Here is a 20,371-nt window from a genome sequence, read left to right on the forward strand (position 1 = left end):
GAGCATAGGGTTTCCGTTCTAGAACAGTGTTCTGTGAAGGGCCAGACGCGATATTTGAGGCCTCATGGGCCACATGCTGTCCCTGTTGCATATCGTTTTTTTTGTTTGGTTTGGTAAACTGCTTAAGCTGGCAGGACAACGGAACCCGCACATTCTCCACGCAGCCCAGCGCCCTTGGCCATGCAGGGCTGTGCCTTCTGCCAGCTCTGGAGGCCCGGGGGCTGGCATGGGCCTCCCGTCCTGAGCCCCCACGTACATTGCACCCATACTGGGAATGCCCCCGGGATCTGCTGCGAGACCCCCAAGGACCAGCTTCTGCAGTCCTGGAAGGGCTCTCCTGACCCCCAAGTCTGCCATCTTCTGACAGTGGCAGGTGGGCACAGTCACTGGCTGAGCGACCGAGGGTCACTGAGATTACTAGGCCGGCGCTGCACCCAACTGAAATGAACTCACGTGGTCCTCACAATTCCTAGCAGCAGATGCTGTCCGCCTCGCATCTTACAAGAAAGGAACCATCGCCAGAAGACACTGAGCAACATCCTGAGGGTCACAGGGACAGTGCAGAGCCAGGACCAGCCCGGCCCATGGTCCCCCAGCGTGCACCGCCTGGCCCGGCACTGTGTGCTCAGCCACGAGGACCAGGAAGAGTCCTGCCCACAGCTCAAGTGTCTACACTGCACTGCCATCCAGGCTGTGAGCCGCCGCTGAGCATGGGGAATGTGGCTGCTGCAGAGACGTTATGAAACACTTCTAAAAGAATGTAAAAGATCTCATTAATAATTTTGAGTACCTGTTAAAATGATAGTAATTTTGGATATAGATTAAATAAAACATATTATTAATATTAAGATGACCTTTGAACATTTTTAACGTGGCAACTAGAAAACTTTAAGTTACGTGTGTGGCGCCCATTTGTGGCGCCCGTTGTTTCTGTTGGATGGTGCCAAAGAAACCAACACGTAAAAGGCCCTGCAGAGGAGCCGCTGCTTTGCCGATGGTCAGTGTGGGTTCTGCCCTGTGGGTTCCTGGCGACCAGGGCTGCTGAGGGCTGAGGCTGCCACAGGCTAGGCAGATGCTGGCCCTGCAGCCCACACCCTCCAGAGGGCGTGAGGCATGGGACGGGATGTTCCAGAGGGCGTGGGGCATGGGACGGGATGTTCCGGAGGGCATGAGGCATGGGACGGGATGTTCTGGAGGGCATGGGGCATGGGACAGGATGCACATCCCTCACCCTCCAGAGGGCGTGGGGCATGGGACGGGATGTTCCGGAGTGCATGAGGCATGATGGGACAGGATGTTTACTCTGCTCCATGGCCTTGCAGATGGCCTTGCAGCGTTGAGTATAAGTCAGCATTGAAAGCAGTTTTCCCTGGAACATTGAATTCTAGTTGATGTGGATCCAGAACCACGGAGGGTCCTACAACTGCTATGCTGGGGCTGACTTACCGAAGACCACAGAGCGTCTCTCCCCCAGCAGATTGAACCCCACAGGTTCCTGTGGCACTTGCATGTGTGTCTTCTTCTTTTTCCCCCAAATAATTTTCCAGTTTTATTCTTTTCCTTTGACATAAAAGAACACAATTACCGAGAGAAAGAAAAGGAAGGTGAGGGTGACTGCGCGCCTCCCCCATCCCCACCCCCATTCCCACATGGCTCATTTGAACTCTGGGAGGGTTTACAGGTAAGAATGTGAAAATCAGAAATGTCAGGTAACTTTTCCAAGGACCCACAGTATAAAGTGGGAGAGAGGGAGGAATTCCAATCCAAATCTAATGGTGAGGGCTCATGGTGGTCCCGAGGATCTGTGTTGCCATTTCACATGCTGCATATTGCTTTGCAGTGGAGCGCTGAATCCACAGGCAGGGCCGGACCCACCGGTGGGCTGCCGTGGACAGGCTCTGGGCTCATGCACCACACACATGGCCACACGCTTACACATACAACACACACATGCACTCACACAGAGAACCGTGCTCACCTGCATCTAGGTCCTTTACGTCTCGAGGTTTACCTTTATTGGACCTGGAACCTGATTATGGGCAGTCTGTTCCCGCGTCGCTCACCCTCGTCCGTGGAAGAAGTGCCATCTCCGGGACGATGTTAGGCGTCATCCCGCCAGCACAGCCAGCCAGGCTCTCCAGCCTCACTCCCTCCACCCCAGGGCCCCGAGACTCTGCCCACTGTGACCTCCCTCATCGAGATGACCCCCCGTGACCTCCACCCTGGCTCATTCTGACCACCCTGACACCCACTCCTTAAATGCCCACAGTGATCCTGGGGTCCTGCTGCCTGTGGAGTGGACCCAGTGCATCTCCCTAAAGCCTCCGGCTGGCTCGGCCTTTGTCTCAGCCTCCACCTGCTGCCCGGTGTCAGGGAACCCCACTAGCTCCCTGGGCATGCTGAGCTGGACAGTCAGCGAACTGCACCCCTGACCCCTCGGCCACTGCTCCAGGAAACTCACCCAACCCCAGGGCTGCTGGAACTCGCATCCGATGGGTGGAGTTTATTCTCTGCACCCCAGGGCCCCTCACACGTGTCAGGAAGAAGAGCTGCCCTGGCACCATGGGTAGACTGCAGGGAGACCCCAGGATGCGGGCAGACCCCAGGATGTGGGGAGGCCCCAGGCTATGAGAAGGCCCCAGGCTGCAGGGAGACCCCAGGATGTGGGGAGACTCCAGGATGCGGGGAGACCCCAGGGCTACAGGAAGAGACCTGGCTGTGGGGAGAGCCTGGGCAACAGGGAGAGGCCAGGCTGCAGGGAACCCCCAGATGGGGACTGAGGCCAGGCTGTGAATGGGAAACAGTGCTTCTGTTTCCTAAGGCTGCCATAAGACACTCCTAAGTATGAGAGCACAGACCTGATTCCCTCCCCATTCTGGAGGCTGCTGTCAGCAGGCCACTCCTAGAGAGGCTCCTTCCTCTCCTCTTCCAGCCTCTGGGGGCTCCCGGTGCCCTTGGCTTGTGGCCACATCACTCCAGTCTCTCCTCTGGTCACACAGCCTCCTCTGTGTGCCAAATCTCTTGTGGAGCCACTTAAGATGGTATTTGGGGCCCACAATAATCTAGAATAATCTTCTCATCTCAAGATCCTTAAGCTAATTACATCTGCAAAAGCCCTTTTTCCAAAACAGGTCACGTGCACAGGTCCCACAGCTTAGGATGGGGCCGTGACCTTGGGAATGATCGGCGGCCAACCACAAACGCCCACTCAGTAGCTTCCTGGGGCTGCTGTAACAAGGTGCCCAAACAGAGCAGCTTAAAATAGAACTGCATCTTCTCACAGTTCAGGGGGCCGGAAGGCTGCACGCGAGCTGCAGGCTGGCTGCGTTCTCTGGAGGCTCTGCAGTGGCGTCTGTCCCAGGCCTCTCTCCGTGGTGGCCGTGGCAGTCCTCGGTGCTCCTGGCTTTCGGCCACATGGCCCCAGTCTCTGCCTCTGTGTTTACGTGGCCTCCTCCAATGTCTCTGTCTTCTATTCCTGCAGAGACAACAGTCTTTGGATCTAGGGCCCACCCTAGTCCAGGATGATTCCATGTCGAACCCCTATTTAATTACATCTGCAAAGACCATTTCCAAAAAGGTCACATTCCGAGGTTCTGAGCAGACGTGAACTTTTAGTGGACGTTATTCGAGCCCCTCCACCTCACAGACAGGCTCTGGCGGCCTCCTCACCTCAACCCTCCTCCAAGGGTACATCATGTCCCCCTTTAGACAGGGAGACGGAGGCACAGCTTGCAGAACCTGCCCACAGCCACACAGCTACTGCAGCAGCAGAACTGGGGTGATTCCATCTGCGCCTTCATCCATGCAGACACCTCCAAGCCCAAGGCATCCACGGAGGGCTCTTCCCTCGTCCTCTCCACACCCCAAGCTCACAGGGATGTCTCTGCAGAGGTGGAGCACGCGATGCTGCCCTGGGGCCTCTGTCCTGGGATCTCTGGGGCCAGCTTCGATGTCATGATGGGTGGCCACTGGCCCGAAGTCCTGCTCAGCAGCAGCAGCAGCAGGACAAGCCTCTGGAGAGCGTGCCTCCATCTCTGGCCCTGCCAGTGGTGTCCCTCTGTCCTTGGGGACCCCCACACACACACATTCTGCAGAGGCAATCAATAAAGCCGGGGCACCAAGGAGGCTTCAGGAGTGATTAGCAATGGAGCAGGCTGGAAAATACGCGGACGCTAGGGCAGATCATATTGATTCCATTGACTTGCCCTTTGCCAGGCTGTTGTATAACTCAGATGAAATCCTATTTGGATTTTAGAATGGGTGGGATTTTTTGAACCGTTGGTGCAAAATAAACACAAGCATTTTTAACATGGACAAGGAAACACATTCAACTATAATAATAAAGGCAGGCAAGCACGTCCCAGGGAGAGTGGTTTCAGTTGAAAGCACGCTCCACCCTAGAACTGTCACACCTGCGCTGCTCACGCCAGGGACAGACCGCGATGGGAGCACAGCCTCCTGCCCTCCAACCCCTGCCCAGCCCAGCTCCCCCAGCCCCGCTGACCTGGGGGCTGTCTTCATGCCTGGATGCTTCTAGTGCCCTGCCCCCGCCGCAGTTAAGAGAATATTTTGAAAAATAATCACTTCCCAAGGCAGAAAACACAGAGCAGAACACGGAGCGATGCAGAAGAGCCGCCTGCTCAGGGGTGCCCCGGATGTTATCTGCAACCTGGCACAGCCCAACTGCAGGCCTCAGCCCTGTGCCCTGGCCCCACCTGAGCAATTCCTCTGCCTTCTTCAGGGCCCAGCCAGGTGGTCACAGCAAATCTGGTCAGGACCAGGGACAAGGAGCCCGCAGTGACATCCTGCCTCAGCCATCCACCTGATGGTGACGACTGCCCCAAACCCTCTCTCTGAGCAGCTGTGCCTGCCTGGAGCCCCCGTACCCCTCACCCAGCCATAAGGGCTGCTGCACCCTCTGCTCTCCTCACTGGACTGTGGCACCCTGAGGAACCAACCAGCCACTTTTTTATGCATCTCGGCACTCAGGGGACAAAACCAGCTCCCCTGGGGGGGCTTGTGGGACCGAGTTCCGCTGAGAGACATGGTGAATAGAAGAACTTCACGCATCACAGCAGGCAGAGCGCTCCTTGACCCGACCTCATCTTACCAGTACTAGGGACTCACTGCGGTAGTGACGTGGGTGAGGCCCAGAAGTCCCTCCTGCTCACGTGCGATGGGGTGAAGGTATTTTTGAAACCTAGAGAGACAGGGTTATCTGACAGAGTAATAAAGCCAGGGCTGGCTTCTTTCCCCTCAGAATGAAGTTCAAGCCTCCTCAGTCCCATAAGTGCACAAATGTCCACCGTGCTAACTTTACAAGCTCCATTTTCACCTTGGGCAAGCAGGATTTGCGGCGTGGAAGAAATGACCTGGACATGAGCCGGCAGCGGCCTGGGCACAGGAGGCCCTTCGGCCGACAGCCATGCCTGCGCTGCGCGATCTCGTCCCTGTCAGAGCCGCTGACCTGGGTCTAGTCCCACAGAACCTCTCCTGGAGCCTTGGGGACCAGCGCTGGCAGCTGAAGTCACTCCTCTGCATAATGGAATGAGCAGTAAGGCTTTAAGACGTCAACACTGTGTCTACACTGTGTCCCACCGTGAGCAGACGTGGCTTGGTCCCTGAGCCCCCAGGGCAGGAGCCCCCAGGCACAGTCTCCTTCACACTGGGCTCCTGTCACTTGTAACAAAAAGAGCCCCAACTAAGACAACAGAAGAGATCGTGTCACGACATTTCGAAGCACAGAGTTGGAATCCTGGGAAGACGGGAACGGCAATCCTGGGCAACGCTCCAGGTGGATGCGGAGCCAGTGCCCTCCCTCAGGGCTGCTCCCAGGGCCTCCCCCAAGGGCTCCCAGCCTCTGCAGGTTGCCTGGGACAAGAGGTCTTCCTTCCTAGTCCCTCTAACCTGCCCACTGAGTGCACCCCATGAGCCTGGTGTCCCAGGCACTGTGCAGGAGGGGACAGCAGGACAGCAGCCTCTGCCCTGTGGGTCCGCACAGCCTGGGGAGCGGGGACAGAATGCACCTCCCGCTGCGATCCACCTGCCTGCCTCCATCCTTCCCCATCCATTCCGAGGGTGGGCACTGCCTGACTAGGACAGCTCTTCACCTACTTCTCAGATGTCCGTTCCATTGGTTTCTCTTTCTCAAGATGTCTGATCCACTGTCAGCAGTTTCTTGAGTGGAGGTGAGCACTGTGCTTAGGGAGTCACACTTAGGCACCAGTTACCTACACCATGTAACAACACTGCTCTGAAACTTGTGCCTGACGACAGGAACATACATTCTCGCCTGCAGTCTCTGGGTTAGCTGGGTGGCGTGGAGCTCTCCTGAGGCCCTCAAGGTGACAGCTGGGGCTGCATCATCTGAAGGCTCAATGGGGGCTGGAGGACCTGCTTCCACACACCCCCAGCCAGCAGCATTGCTGGCAGAGGCCTCAGACCTCCCCAGAGAGCTGCACAAGTATCCTGCGGACGTGGCAGCCGGCTCCCCCAGAGCGCAGTGTCCAAGAGCAAGCAGGAAACTACATGCCAACAGAGGCCACCCACGGCCACCTCAGCCGCTTCCTACTCGTTAGAAACAAGTGACCAAGAGAGACCATGCTGAAGGGGAGGATAAATGGAGGGAGATCTTCAGAAACTTGTGGATGTATTTTTAAAAACAACACAATTTTTTAAAAAAATTGTTGTCATTTCACTGGATTTGGGGCACTGGGGAGATTGACCCACATCTTCTCCTCCACCATCCAGATTCCTATCATGTGCTGATCTGACCATGTAGTTTGCAGAAAGGAGAGAGAAAGTCTCTTCCAAGTTCTTCTGGAAATTCATCCCAATATTCATCAGATGCTTTTAAGGAACACCAGAAAAAACTCCAGGTCTGCCCTGGGGATAGCTCTGAACCCCTCGTGTGGTTTAACACACAGAGAACTTCCTGTTGCACTGCTGACAGGTACCACGTGGGGAAGAGCTCACTGGGGTCAGCAAAGCTGGGGAAGCAAAGCTAAGCACGGCCCCAAGGCCTCCCGCTGCTCCCGGCACCACGGCTCTCCCCGAGACTCGGACTCCCAACCCATAACAGAACCCTTTAATGCATCACTTCCCAGACCAGCTTTCCTCAGAGCACGCACTGTAAAGACACCAGCCTGGCGCATCAGTTTGGGAGTTTATCATCCAAAGACCATTAGAGGGGCAAAAATCCCCACCTGTCACTCAGCTCCAAGAGTCAAAGACCCCCAGGCCGCAAGGAACAGCAAAGGAGCCCTGCGCCACAGGCCACTCGGCCACCTCCCTTCCGTCTCCAGGGGGGCTGAAGACCTCAAGACGGTGCAAGCCCCAGAAAGGCCCTGGAGAGCCTTTGCTTCCCCTTTTGGTAACGGAGCCAGCCCTGCTGCCAGCATCCCTGACGGGTCAGGCCATCCCAGGGCCCTCGCGGGCCAGGTGGCCCTGCACACGCATGCTCCCAGGTGGCACCCGGGGCCAGAGATCCCCTAATGAATTTCTTGCTGCACACAGGCTGAGTCCAACGACTGTACATGCTCTCCTGCATCTCTGCTGGGAGCACCACCTCTGCTGGGAGCACCATGCTATATCTGCTGTGTGTCTGTGACCCCCATCTGTGACACCCTGGTTCCAGACTTTATTTTCGGTCTCAACACACACCTAATAAGAGATGTGTGCAAAGGGACTTTCAGGATAAACTGGCTCCACCGCCCTATCTCTTCGCCAGCACATGGCCCAGCGTCCAGCACACAGGAGGCAAGCATTTCTCAGATGTGGGATGCATGGCACATCCCAGCGTCTTCTTGATCAGAGAATGAGGGAGAAAAGAAACCACCAGAGTCTCCTGAAGGCGTTGCTGGAAAGAGCCCAGCTCACTGGCCGTGCACTGGAGGCCCCTAGGAAGAATCTGCCCATCACAGTGGATGGAAGCCACGATTGGACATGAGACTTAATGTCAGCTCTGTGTACAAACAAAGCAACCGGCTCATTCTGTAGGACGAATACAGACCAATGCTGGCCTCAGCACAGCCGCATCCCTAGAGTTCTCCCACGCGGCTGACAACAGGCGCTCCATCCATGGCCCGTGAAGTGCCCACAGGCTACAGGTCTTCCCTTGAGATTCAGAAAGTACCAGCCGCTCAGCCCCTGTACACACCTGTCATGCCTCTCGGGCTCCAGTGATCCTCCCACCTCAGCACCTCAGTATCTGGGACCACAGGTGCCTACCACCATGCTCGGCTAATTTTTGTATTTTTAGTAGAGATGGAGTTTCACCATGTTAGCCAGGCTGGTCTCAAACTCCTCAAGTGATCTTCCTGCCTTGGCCTCCTGAAGTGCTGGGATTATAGGCATGAGCCACCGCACCCGTCCTTTTTGTAATTAGGTTTTTACTGCATAAGTCATAAAACAATTACAGGGTCTCCAGAAACTGCTGCCTGATACACTTTCCAAAGTAAACAGCTTTCGGAAAAATGGCTGTTTTTAGATCGCATCTAAATGTCTCATTCTTGGTCTGTGTGACGAGAACCAGATTCCAGCCATCCACCCGCCCACCTGGGGTACCGCACACCAGGCTCTGGGAACGCGCAAGAAGCCGGCACGCTGGGAAGTTACTCACAGCGCCTGGGGTCGCCATCCCGCCCCACGCCCATCCGGATGAGATGTTTTCGTGAGTTGCGTAACTCACAGCCACCCAGTAACACGATCGACCAACAGAGGCCTCACTCTCGGGAAACCGAGGAGCCCGGCCGAGGCAGGGGAGCCCATCTTAGTTGTCAGAGCTGCGTCATGAGAACAAAATGTCTGAAGCTGCCAACTTCACCACAGAACTAGGAAAACACCTCCATCAATAGAACCAGACGATCTCCTCGTGGACACACAGCAAAACGTCTGCAGTGGTTACCTCACACGCCCCCTCTTGGGGGACAGGCAGGGAAAGAAAGACCATGGAGCCCACAGTGCTCGTTGCATCCCACAGTTCATAACCACCAGCCTCTACAGGCTCTCTGGAGGGCTCGCAGAAGCCCACGTCCACACGCAGGCACACACGTCCAACCACATGCATGACGATGTGAGCACAGAAACGAGACCCCCTCCATCTCGGATTGGGTTTAATCTCCTGCAAATCAGCAAATCAGCAGCCGCTTTGTGCAGGCAGGTGCCCACTGCAGCCCGGTTTGCCTTTCTAAATTTCATCTTAATTGAAGGAGGTAAAGAATGAAGTCCACACTCCACAGGATAACTACTTCTAAGGAAGCTGGAAAACTGTCTGGCTTATTGACACAAATTTAAGAAGGAATATTTCCTCCGAAGTCTTGGGTGAACCACAGCAGCTTGGACAGTGTGGACGTCTGGTGTCCTGAATTTGTGCTGGGCTAGAAGGAGAGTGGGGGATTCTGTAAGCCAGGTCGCAGTGGTGTGGGCAGGAGACAGGGGTGGCGTTCACAGTGAGAGACAGCCAGGGGAGGCCCCTGGAAGAATCTGCCCATCCCAGTGGATGGAAGCCACGATTGGACGTGAGGCTTAATGTGAGCTCTGGGTACAAACAAAGCAACCGGCTCATTCCGTAGGACCAATATTAAACATGCTTATACTTTAAAATACAATTTTGATGCAAGAATTGAATTTAGTAGCTGTATTTTCTAATCAAACATTAGAATACGTGGTCTGTACATATACGGCCAGAGGACAGAATGTCAGAAATGGGGACTGCAGGAAATGAACTGAGCTACGTGGCCACCGTGAGCCTAGCTCCTCCCTGCTTCCACCTAGTTCCAGTCTGATGAGTCTGTCTTCGTCCTTCCCTTCTGGAAGAGGTCAATTTAGGCTTTTTTAAAATGGAGAGTTCAGGGTCATGAGCTGATAGCAGAGGGCTCTTCGTCGTCGTTTTTAATCAGCTCACACACAGAGAGCATCCCTGGGGCCCTGGCTAAGGAGGGGCATCTGCTGACAGCCGCTGCTCAGAGGCCAGCGGAGCGTCTCACCGGGCTCTCCAGTCTTCCTTCTACACTTCAATGATAAGGATTGCAAATTTAAAGTAAAATCCTGAGCCCCCCAACTGACTGAATGGACCCCGTTGGCCAACCTTAAAAAACGAGTTCCCAGCCGGGGCGCGGTGGCTCAAGCCTCTAATCCCAGCACTTTGGGAGGCCAAAGAGGGCAGATCATGAGGTCAGGAGATGAAGACCAACCTAACACAGTGAAACCCCGTCTCTAATAAAAATACAAAAAATTAGCCGGGCGTGGTGGCGGGTGACTGTGGTCCCAGCTCCTTGGCAAGCTGAGGCAGGAGAATGACGTGAACCCGGGAGGCGGAGCTTGCAGTGAGCCAAGATCACCCCACTACACTCCAGCCTGGGTGACAGAGCGAGACTCCGTCCCAAAAAAAAAAAAAAATGAGTTCCCAGGCACGATGAGACTGGAGGTCAGACACACCCCACTATACCCCCTCCCTTTTGGGGTTTAGACACAACTGGCCAGCATTCATGTTAAAATAGAGATGGTGAGACCACAGAACAGACTGTGGCAATAAGACACAAATCACACACAGGACCTAAGGCCTGGCCACGCTACAGCAAAGTCTCACACCCTGTGCTTAAATAAGAAACTGTCCTCACCACCACAAAGGTTTTCTTCTCCAGCAGCTAAACCAGCGTTGGCCTTGAGATGAGCAAGATGAAAACAATTTGTAGTTTATCCACTGCCCGATGCTGGCTAACTGGCTCCGTTCCACCAGCCTTAACTACAGCTTTGATGGAACAAGAGACCGATTTCAGTAACTTCCTCTAGACAAGAATAAGCCCATGGATGGGCTCTGGCTGGCTGACAGAGGCTGAGCGCTGGGAGCCTTCACGTCTGTGTTTCAACTTTAGAAGCGCAGAGCCTGCCTGGGATGCACGTAGATGTTTAGTCTCCTCTCCAAGGTGAACGTGGGTTGTATGTAACGTGGATGTTTGTTCAATACACATGCACCAGGACCACTTCATGAATATTCACAGCTCCTCCTGTAACCTGTTGAATATGTATGATCCTCCAGCCCGTTCAGCATAAAGCTCCTGCCTCTTCTCCTCCAAGGTGCCTGTCTCTGGTCTCTGCGGGAGGCTGTGCTTCCCAGCCTGCGGGATGCCACCTTGCAGAGTGTAACTCTTTACAAGAAATCATGTCTTTAGGCTGGGCATGGTGGCTCACGCCTGTAATCCCAACACTTTGGGAGGCCCAGGCGGATGGATCACCTGAGGTGAGGAGTTCGAGACCAGCCTGGCAACATGGTGAAACCCCATCTCTGCTAAAAATCCAAAAAAATCAGCTGGGTGTGGTGGTGCATGCGCCTGTAATCCCAGCTACTCGGGAGGCTGAGGCAGGAGAGGCTTGAACCCAGGAGGCAGAGGTTGCGGTGAGCCAAGATCACGCCCCTGCACTCCAGCCTGGGCGACAACAGCGAAACTCCATCTCAAACAAAAGAAAAAGAAAGAATGTCTCCTTTTCTAAATGTATAGATCGTGTCATCTTTTAGTTAACAAGCGGAAGAGATGGATGGCAAGAAGAGAAATAAAAATCAGAAAGGAGATGATCCTATTCACTTTTCGGAAGTGAGGACAAAACCAAATAGGTAAATGAAGCACCACAGGATGAAGAAGCCTTTCACAGCTATTCCAGACCGGGAAAGCGTCCTGGGGCCAGGACTTCACTGGGATAAGATGTTGAATCTGGAACAAGACAGAACAAGGCTGGACATTTCCTGGATGATCCATGCCTACTCCTTAGAAACAAGCGTGAAGTCCCCACAATGCGAGCGGGCCTCTCACCGGGTTGCCTGTGCTGTCCGCAGTGCGGTGTCTACCTCGAGTAGGAAGACGGCAGGGAAAAATCAAAGTGTCTCGAAAATGCCAACACATTAACCAGCTTGAAGCCATACCCAACTGCAGGAATTCATATTCTGATTTATTAATATCCCAGTCATAAACCCCATGGCAATAAATACACCTGTGCCTGTAAAAAGAGGGCACACTTGAAAAATAACACATGTCCGGGAATATCTTACTCAGCGAGAAGGCAGAGCCTGCTCCAACCTCACCAACTTGGACACAGTGAAAACCAACAGCTGTCCTGCTTGGGAAACTAACAGCTGGGCTCCTTGGAAAAAATACCTGATTTAGAATCTAACGAATGTGTTTATGAAGGATCCATCTTCTTTGTTTTTTTTTTTTTTTTTTTTTTTTTGAGACAGAGTCTCGCTCTGTTGCCCAGGCTGGAGTGCAGTGGCACAATCTCAGCTCATTGCAACCTCCACCTCCTGGGTTCAAGCAATTCTCCCACCTCAGCCTCCTGAGTAGCTGGGATTATAGGCACCCGCCATCATGGCCAGGCTGGTCTTGAACTCCTGACCTCAGGTGATCCGCCCACCTCGGCCTCCCAAAGTGCTGGGATTATAGGCATGAGCCACCGCGCCCAGCCAAGGATCCGTCTTCTCTAACATTCAGCGTGAAGAGAGACCCTCACTACTTTACAGTGATGCCTTCAGGAAGAACAGCCTTTTACCTCCCTAGGTTTTCTCCCCGCCTAGAGTTCTGTTTCTTACTACAGTACATTTCCACTCGTTTAGTGTTTTTCAAGCCTCGAGCTCTCCTCAAACCGTCCCAGTGTTTAAGATACTAACAAGGGGCTGCCCTGACCCAGGAGACAGGGTTAGTGTAGGGATCAGAGAACAGAAGCAGGAACGCAAGACGCCAGATACAAACATGAACGTGCTGCAGGATTCCATGCGCACCAAATTCTAGAAAAGCCAAAACCCACCCACACGGGTTGCTCAGGATGGGGTGGGGGGACTAAGAAGGGGCATGAGAACCTTCTTTGGGTGATGAAAATGTCCTGTGTTGTTGTTCTGCCTGAGGTCATGCTGCCTTTGTCAACATTCAACAACACGGAAAATGAGTGCATTTTAATGTATGTAAATGACCCCTCAATAAAAACGAAAGAGGTGAGCAACACCCTGGGAAAAGGAAATGTGATTTCACCTTAAGTGCTTTAGCAGAATTCTATTATATGCCTCAGCTCTTACTCTCTTCTTTTTTGAGACAGAGTCTCGCTCTCGTCACCCAGGCTGGAGTGCAGTGGCCGCAATCACAGCTCACTGCAGCCTCGACCTCCCAGGTTCTGATAATCCTCCCACCTTAGCCTCCTGAGTGGCTGAGATTACAGGCATGAGCCACTGCCCCAGTAACTTACTCTTGCCTGTAAAAATACAGCTCTGAAGTGAAGAAATCCGAGGCGCCACATCAAGGAGGCGAAACCAGAGTCCGCAGGAAGCCAGCCCCGCACGAGGAGTTTCAAACGCTAAGAATCCTGACAGAGAAAAGTTACATGAAGCAAGAAAGGCAATTTAAGGTGATAGTTTATCATATGAATGTTTCATTCTTAAAAATGAACAAGCTCTATTTATAATGCCCATTTAGAAATGAATCCATTAAAAAAAAATCAGTAGATCAGCACTTATTTTAATTACTGAGATAGAGTCATACTTGACAGAAGCAAGCCCTGGGGTATATGTTACCATCACATCACCTGTGGATATTTTAATCCTAAAATTGAGACAGAGTTTACTTAAACATTTAAGGCTTGAGTTTCCTCTGTACAATGTGGAGGTGATTAAAAAAATTAATCCTAACATACTTTAAAAACGACCTGCCCTTCCAAAACATGAAGTTAACTTGGGGTTCTTCTATGATATAACAAACTAGGCATAATCCTATCTCAGAATTGTTGAGTAGAAAATTTATGTATTAATACTCTTGTTAAAATTCAACAGCTTGATGGTGAAAGAATCCAGAGATCTCACACTGAAAAAATACTAACACAGCTCATATATAAATTACTTAAGAACAATTATAGAAAGAATCTAAATGGGATGATTTTAACAAACCAGGCAAAATATCATATATACATGAATATGAGGTAACTCCAAGCCATGAGCATAAGATTAAGGCAGTTACTTTATTTTGAACAAGGAAGTGGCATAAGCAACTCAGTGTGTGCCCCTTAAGGTGGGAGCTCTTCCCCCTACCACTCCCCATCCCAAGGCATAATTTTGGAGAAAAAAGTGTCTTCTATCTGGCTAGCTGTGTTATCAATGATTGCACCTTCTTACACGGCAGACACGGCATCACGTCCAGACGAGCATCTAAGGAACTGCATTTGGGGAGATGAAATTTCCATCTGGGTCTGAGCTGAATGCATGAACTAACGCAGGGCCATGGACCCACTCGTCTTGATCAAGTTACAGAAAATGAAGGTGACTCTTTACACTTCCAAGTTGCTTTCTAGATCCTTTCATTACAAAATATTCTGATCAAATAATCTTACAAAGGAAAGATAACCTAGCCTTGAGTCTATCCTCTAAAAGCAAAGAGAAAATGATTGATTTTCTGCTCAGTCATCATACTGGGGACCTTTATGAGGCACTGCTAGGCCGTCTCTGCCAGAAATTTCATGTACTGCCCGCGGGCTTCGAAATGGTCAGCGGGCCGGTTGTACGCTGTCCACACCGGTTCTCCCACAAACAACCGCATGGCCTTCGTGTAGTTCTGGAAAACAGACAAACACACCCAGCATCTCATTAAACCAGCCGGCCTTCTACTTACTTTTATTTATTAACATATCAACTTATTAACATTAATTGCTATAAACACTTTTCTTGCTATTTTTATTGTGCGTCTTTAACAATTTAGGCCACATTTTATTCGTGGAAGGACGATTTGTATCAGGTGGTGCAGCTGGCACTGCCTGTCCTCACGCGTCAGGTAAGAGCATCTGGAGCTGAGGCTCGGTGTTGAACTCCGCACCTCCACGCTCTCTCTAGAGATACACAGTTAGGAAAAGCACCGGCTCCAGCCCATGTACCCTCCACCTCCTCTCCGCCTCGTTTGGCTACAGTTTTCCTAAGAATTAGCATCAGGGCCCACGTGTTGCTGGTGGGCAGGAGAGGACAATTCAGCGACATCCATCCAAACTAGAAACACACGTGCCTTTTAATTCAGTTTTCACTTTTAGGAATTTACCCTACAGAAAAACACACATAAGTGCAAAATGACAAGCATGTAAGGGTATTTATTACAGCACTGTTCACAAGAGCAAAAAATTGGGAACAATGTATATACTCATCATTGAAGGTCAACAACTCACTGAAATAAATTAATAGTTAAATACAGTAAAGCATGTCCAGCACCAGAGTACTGTGCAGCTGTAATCAGGGCTGAGGCTGGTAGATACTGATATGAAACAGTCCCCAGTGAACATCACGTAGAAAAAAGTAAAATGTAGAACCATGGGCAGAGTCTGCTGCCTCCTGTTTGAAAAAGGGGATAGTAAGAATCCTGACCAGGCTGGGCGCAGCGGCTCATGCCTGTAATCCCAGCACTTTGGGAGGCCAAGGCGGGTGGATCACTTGAGGTCAGGAGTTCGAGACCAGCCTGGCCAACATGGTGAAACCCCATCTCTACTAAAAACACAAAAATTGGTGGTGTGCCCCTGTAATCCCAGCTACTCAGGAGGCTGAGGCAGGAGAATCGCTTGAGCTTGGGAGGCAGAGGTTGCAGTGAGCCGAGATCGAGCCACTAGATGCCAACCTGGGCAACAAAGTGAGACTCCATCTCAAAGGAAAAAAAAAAAAAGAATCCTGACTGACAGGCACTTGGATATGCGTAAGGTCCCTTTAAAAATAACTTTTTTTTAACGGAATACTGGTTACTTTCAGGGAGAGAAACTGGGGGGCTGGGAACGGGGGTCAGAGGGAGACCTTTCACCGGGTCCCCTTTCATATTTCTAAATTTTAAACCATGTGCATTTAGTATTTATTCAAAAATTATACTTAAATCTCAGCGTTACCCCAATCACCTCCAGTGAATCCCAAAACTACCTTATCTGTGTTTATTGCCAATCCTGACTGGACTGCGTTGCTGTTCAATTCCAAAACTGAAATGTTTTTCAAAGTGACAGTGTGGCAACATGACAACCCTACAGGCGCCTCACCGCCAAGCACGGGCTGGGGTGACAACCCTACAGGCGCCTCACCACCAAACACGGGCTGGGGCAGGGCCAGGCTCATGGGTGTGTACCTGCCGCCACCTGTACCTGCCCCCGCCTGGGTATGAAACGCACACCCGTCCACCAGGATTGCAGGCAGGGTCCGCGGAGGCTGCCACGGAAGGACAGCTGTCACCTCAGACATCGCCTGCGGCTCCACAGAGCCTCTCCTTGAAGCACGGGTCAAGGAGCCCCGAGCCCGGCGACCGCACTCAGAGTCTGCGGAGGCCGCGCAGTTCAGCGGCAGGGATGCCGCGGCCAGGGCCACCACACAGCCCAGGCTTGGGGAGAAAGCACAGTGCTCCCACCTTTTCGTCCACTGTGAAGCGGTGATAGATCCCCGCGGGGAGCGTTATCATGTCTCCCTTCTCCATGAAGATCCGGATCCACTTGTCCTCCTTGTCCCTCACGTCGAAGTACCCACTGCCATCCAGGATGTAGCGGATCTCATCGTCCAAGTGCAAATGCTCCTCGTAAAACATCTTAATCTAGTGCAGAAGGAACATTCCTGTGAGTCTACCAGAGACCTGTCACTCAAGATCGCACCCACCCACTCAGCAGACTGAGCCTTCGGTGGGCCAGAGCTGAGGTGAATGGTATTTCCTAACAGTTTAAGGGCCAGAGCTGGAATAGTTTATGAAACCTGTCAACAAATGGGCAGTAACTGAAAGTGAACAGACCTGCAGCAAAGGTTCTGAACACTTCACACAGGCCAACTCACCCAACCTGCACGGCCCCACGAGGTGGCTGCTCTATCAGCCCCATTTTACAGATGTGGAAATGGTGGCAAAGAGAGGCTTAGTCACTGGCCCAACCTCACACGACGAGACTGCCCCAAAGACACCCTGGCCCCATGCTCACACCCACCCAGTGTGCTGCACACAGCAGTCATGAAATCACAACACACAGGGTGAGTGAGAAGCCAGTGGACGTTGCACGGAGGCAGGCACAGACTCCACAAGCATTTTCTATGTCTTCACATTGACTTGTGTGTATTTTTTTTTAGATGGAGTCTCGCTCTGTTGCCCAGGCTGGAGTGCAGTGGCACAATCTCAGCTCACTGTGACCTCTGCCTCCTCGGTTCAAGCGATCCTTGTGCCTCCCAAGTAGCTGAGATTACAGATGCCTGCCACTATGCCCAGCTAATTTTTGTATTTTTAGTAGAGATGGGGTTTCAACATGTTGGCCAGGCTGATCTCGAACTCCTGACCTCAGGTCATCCACCTGCCTCAGCCTCCCACAGTGCTGGGATTCCAGGCGGAAGCCGCCATGCCTGGTCTGACTTTTGTGTCTTTCTGAAGGTGTTTTATTCCTAACATTTTATAATAAAAATATTCAAGTATGCAAAAACATTGAGAGTATTTTACAGTAAATATCCATACCCCCTTCACCAAGACTGTGCCCTTAGAATCTGATTCTGCCTAGCCGGGCGTGGTGGCTCAAGCCTGTAATCCCAGCACTTTGGGAGGCCGAGGCGGGCGGATCACGAGGTCAGGAGATCGAGAATCTGATTCTGCCTGCACTGTTCCTATCACCACACCTCCCACTCGGGAGTGTTTTAAAGCTCCATATACACACACACACACACACACATAACACACAAACACACATAAAGACAGGGTTTCACTCTGTTGCTCAGGCTGGAGTGCAGGGGCACAATCATGACTAACCACAGCCTCAAACTCTGGGGCTCAAGAGATCCTCCTGCTTCAGCCTTCCCAGTAGCGGGGACTACAGGCGTGCACTACCATACCTGGCTAATTTTTTTTAAAAAATTTTTTCTAGAGACAGGGTCTTACTATATTGCCCAGGCTAGTCTCAAACTCCTGGCCTCAAGTGATCCTCCTGCCTTGGCCTCCCAAAGCACTGGGATTACAGGCATGAGCCACTGCATTCAGCCTACCTTGTTATGCGTTACAAAATCATAAATAAAATGAAAACAAGATTAGGAGGAAAACCTTAAATTTGAAATCAATCTATTCATAGCCACACAGAAAGAAAAGACAAATGGAAATCACTTTTTTTTTTTTTTTTTGAGACGGAATTTCGCTCTTGTTGCCCAGGCTGGAGTGCAATGGCGCGATCTTGGATCACTTCAACCTCCGCCTCCCAGGTTCAAGCAATTCTCTGCCTCAGCCTCCCGAGTAGCTGGGGTCACAGGCATGCGTCAGCACACCCGGCTAATTTTATATTTTTAGTAGAGACGGGGTTTCTCCATGTTGGTCAGGTTGGCCTCGAACTCCCGACCTTGGGTGATCCACCCGCCTCAGCCTCCCAAAGTGTTAGGATTACAGGCGTGAGCCATCGCACATGGCGACAAACGGAAATAACTCTCGAACATATTATTTTGACTACACCCTCAGGCTAAGACAGAAAAACCGCAACCCAAGCTTAGGTTGCACTCAGTAGGCCGCTGTTTGTCATGGTCTGGGTGCAGCCATGCTGATGCCATTATGTGTGTTATGGGATTGAGAGGATGGGAGAAAATATTGATATGCCTGGGAGCCAGGCTTCTCACAGTGAGAGGAAAGATGCAAATACTGATGAGGAAGGCAAAGGAAAGCCCTGTGGATTTAACTGGAATTAGAGGTGTCCGTTTGAACTACTTGACATACACACACACGGACACATGCACACTCACACATGCACACTGTCACACAAGCACACACACTCACATGGTAGCATCCACACAAACCTACACACACACGCACACACACATACACGCTCTCACATGTGTACATTCACACACTCACATGCACACACGTACACTCTCACATCTGTGCATTCACACACATGTACATACTTAACACTCTCACTCATGTGCATTCACACACATGCACACACGTACACACATGCGTGCATTCACACATGTACAGACGCGTAACACATTCATGTGCATTCACACATGCACACATACACACGTACTCTCACATGTGTGCATTCACACATGCACACACGTACTCACACGTGTGCATTCATACACATACACATATACACACACGCTCATTCACACACTCACATGCACACATACACATGTACACTCACACGTGTGCATTCACACACATGCGTGCATTCACACGTGCACACAGACGTACACACACATGCATTCATACACATGCACACATACGTACACACGTGCATTCACACACACGCACACATACGTACACACTCACACGCATGCATTCACACACATGCACACATACGTACACACTCACACGTGTGCATTCACACACACGCACAGTACTCATCCTGTCCATGGAAAGCACCTGAGCATAGTGACTCTGCAGGGCACTCCCATTAGAGTTTCTAAATGCCAAGGCTAGGTGCCAGGAAGAGCAGCTGACCCCGTACGAGGTCGGGAAAAGCAGCAGGTGTGCCTGGACACGCTGTGGGTCCAGAAAGTAATGGGCTGGGGATGCATCAGGGGACAGAAGCCAGCTAACGAGGCTGCTGCTTGCCAAGCCTGAGGTCTGGGACAACGTGAAGATCAACATAAATCCCAGCAAGAATAGACCCTAGACCAACAAGTGAAACAAGAAGGCCTCGAGCCCCAGTGGATGCCGAGTGAACACAGAAGAAGGGGACACGCCTCCTGACAGTGAAAACCAACCCCCGGGTGAGCGCCATTGCACGGTCATGACAGTCACAGCCCACAAAGGCAGGAATCATCACGACTTATGAAAAACGATGAGTGAAAGTTTGAGGGGAAATGGGATATTCATGGTCTAAAAGTAACTTTCCACACATTTCTTACTAGTTACAGAGGAAAAGAAAAGGAACTTCCCCATGGAGAAACTTGACGGACGCCGGCTTCACCCAGGGCACGCTGACATCAGCAGTGAGGGGCCTCGGACACGCTTACTCACAACGCCATTGCGTAGGGTTCCCGCTACAAACACACGACCTAACACTGAGGAAACCAGTGGCAATCACAAGATCGTCAGAAAAGAAGGTTATTTTAGAAAAACAAAGGATAAGCCTGTATCAGCAAGAGGGTTTTATACCGGGAGAGAAGTAATTCCAGAAGACAGCAATGATGAAGCTAATGTAACTTAAAACATCAGCAGCAGGCCAGCCTCTGCTATGAGATAAAACGTGGCTGAGAAGAGGCCGGCTCATCTAAACTTCCACGTCAGAGTCACACCATTTACATCCACCAGAATCTAATGAATCGTAGGGCACTCAGTGAGAAATAAAGACAATATGTGGACTCTAACCAGCAAGAATCATTTGACATAGAGAAAAGGAACTCAAATCAAACGACAGATCTATTTTTGACAAATTTCCACAC

General features: G+C 51.5%; 1 protein-coding gene across 3 annotated transcripts in view; it reads right to left on the reverse strand.

Moving 5' to 3' along the window:
* Positions 1–2,830: 2,830 nt before the first annotated feature.
* ADI1 (acireductone dioxygenase 1) overlaps positions 2,831–20,371 on the reverse strand; it is a 37,520-nt gene continuing 19,979 nt past the window's right edge. Inside the window, exons 3-5 of one of the 3 annotated variants that reach the window (XR_009209445.1) lie at positions 16,389–16,568; positions 13,228–14,582; positions 2,831–5,200 (exon numbers count right to left, since the gene is read on the reverse strand). Coding sequence is in view for 2 of the 3 variants with exons in the window: in XM_032172106.2 (XP_032027997.1) it covers positions 14,463–14,582; positions 16,389–16,568 (300 nt within the window). In the remaining variant the exon portion in view is untranslated. Of the gene's footprint in view, positions 5,201–12,371; positions 14,583–16,388; positions 16,569–20,371 lie in introns of those variants that run through there. The other 2 variants (XM_032172106.2, XM_032172105.2) reach the window with 2 other exon arrangements.

Source organism: Hylobates moloch, unplaced genomic scaffold, assembly GCF_009828535.3.
Source record: "Hylobates moloch isolate HMO894 unplaced genomic scaffold, HMol_V3 SCAFFOLD_13, whole genome shotgun sequence".
Taxonomy (NCBI): Eukaryota; Metazoa; Chordata; class Mammalia; order Primates; family Hylobatidae; genus Hylobates; species Hylobates moloch.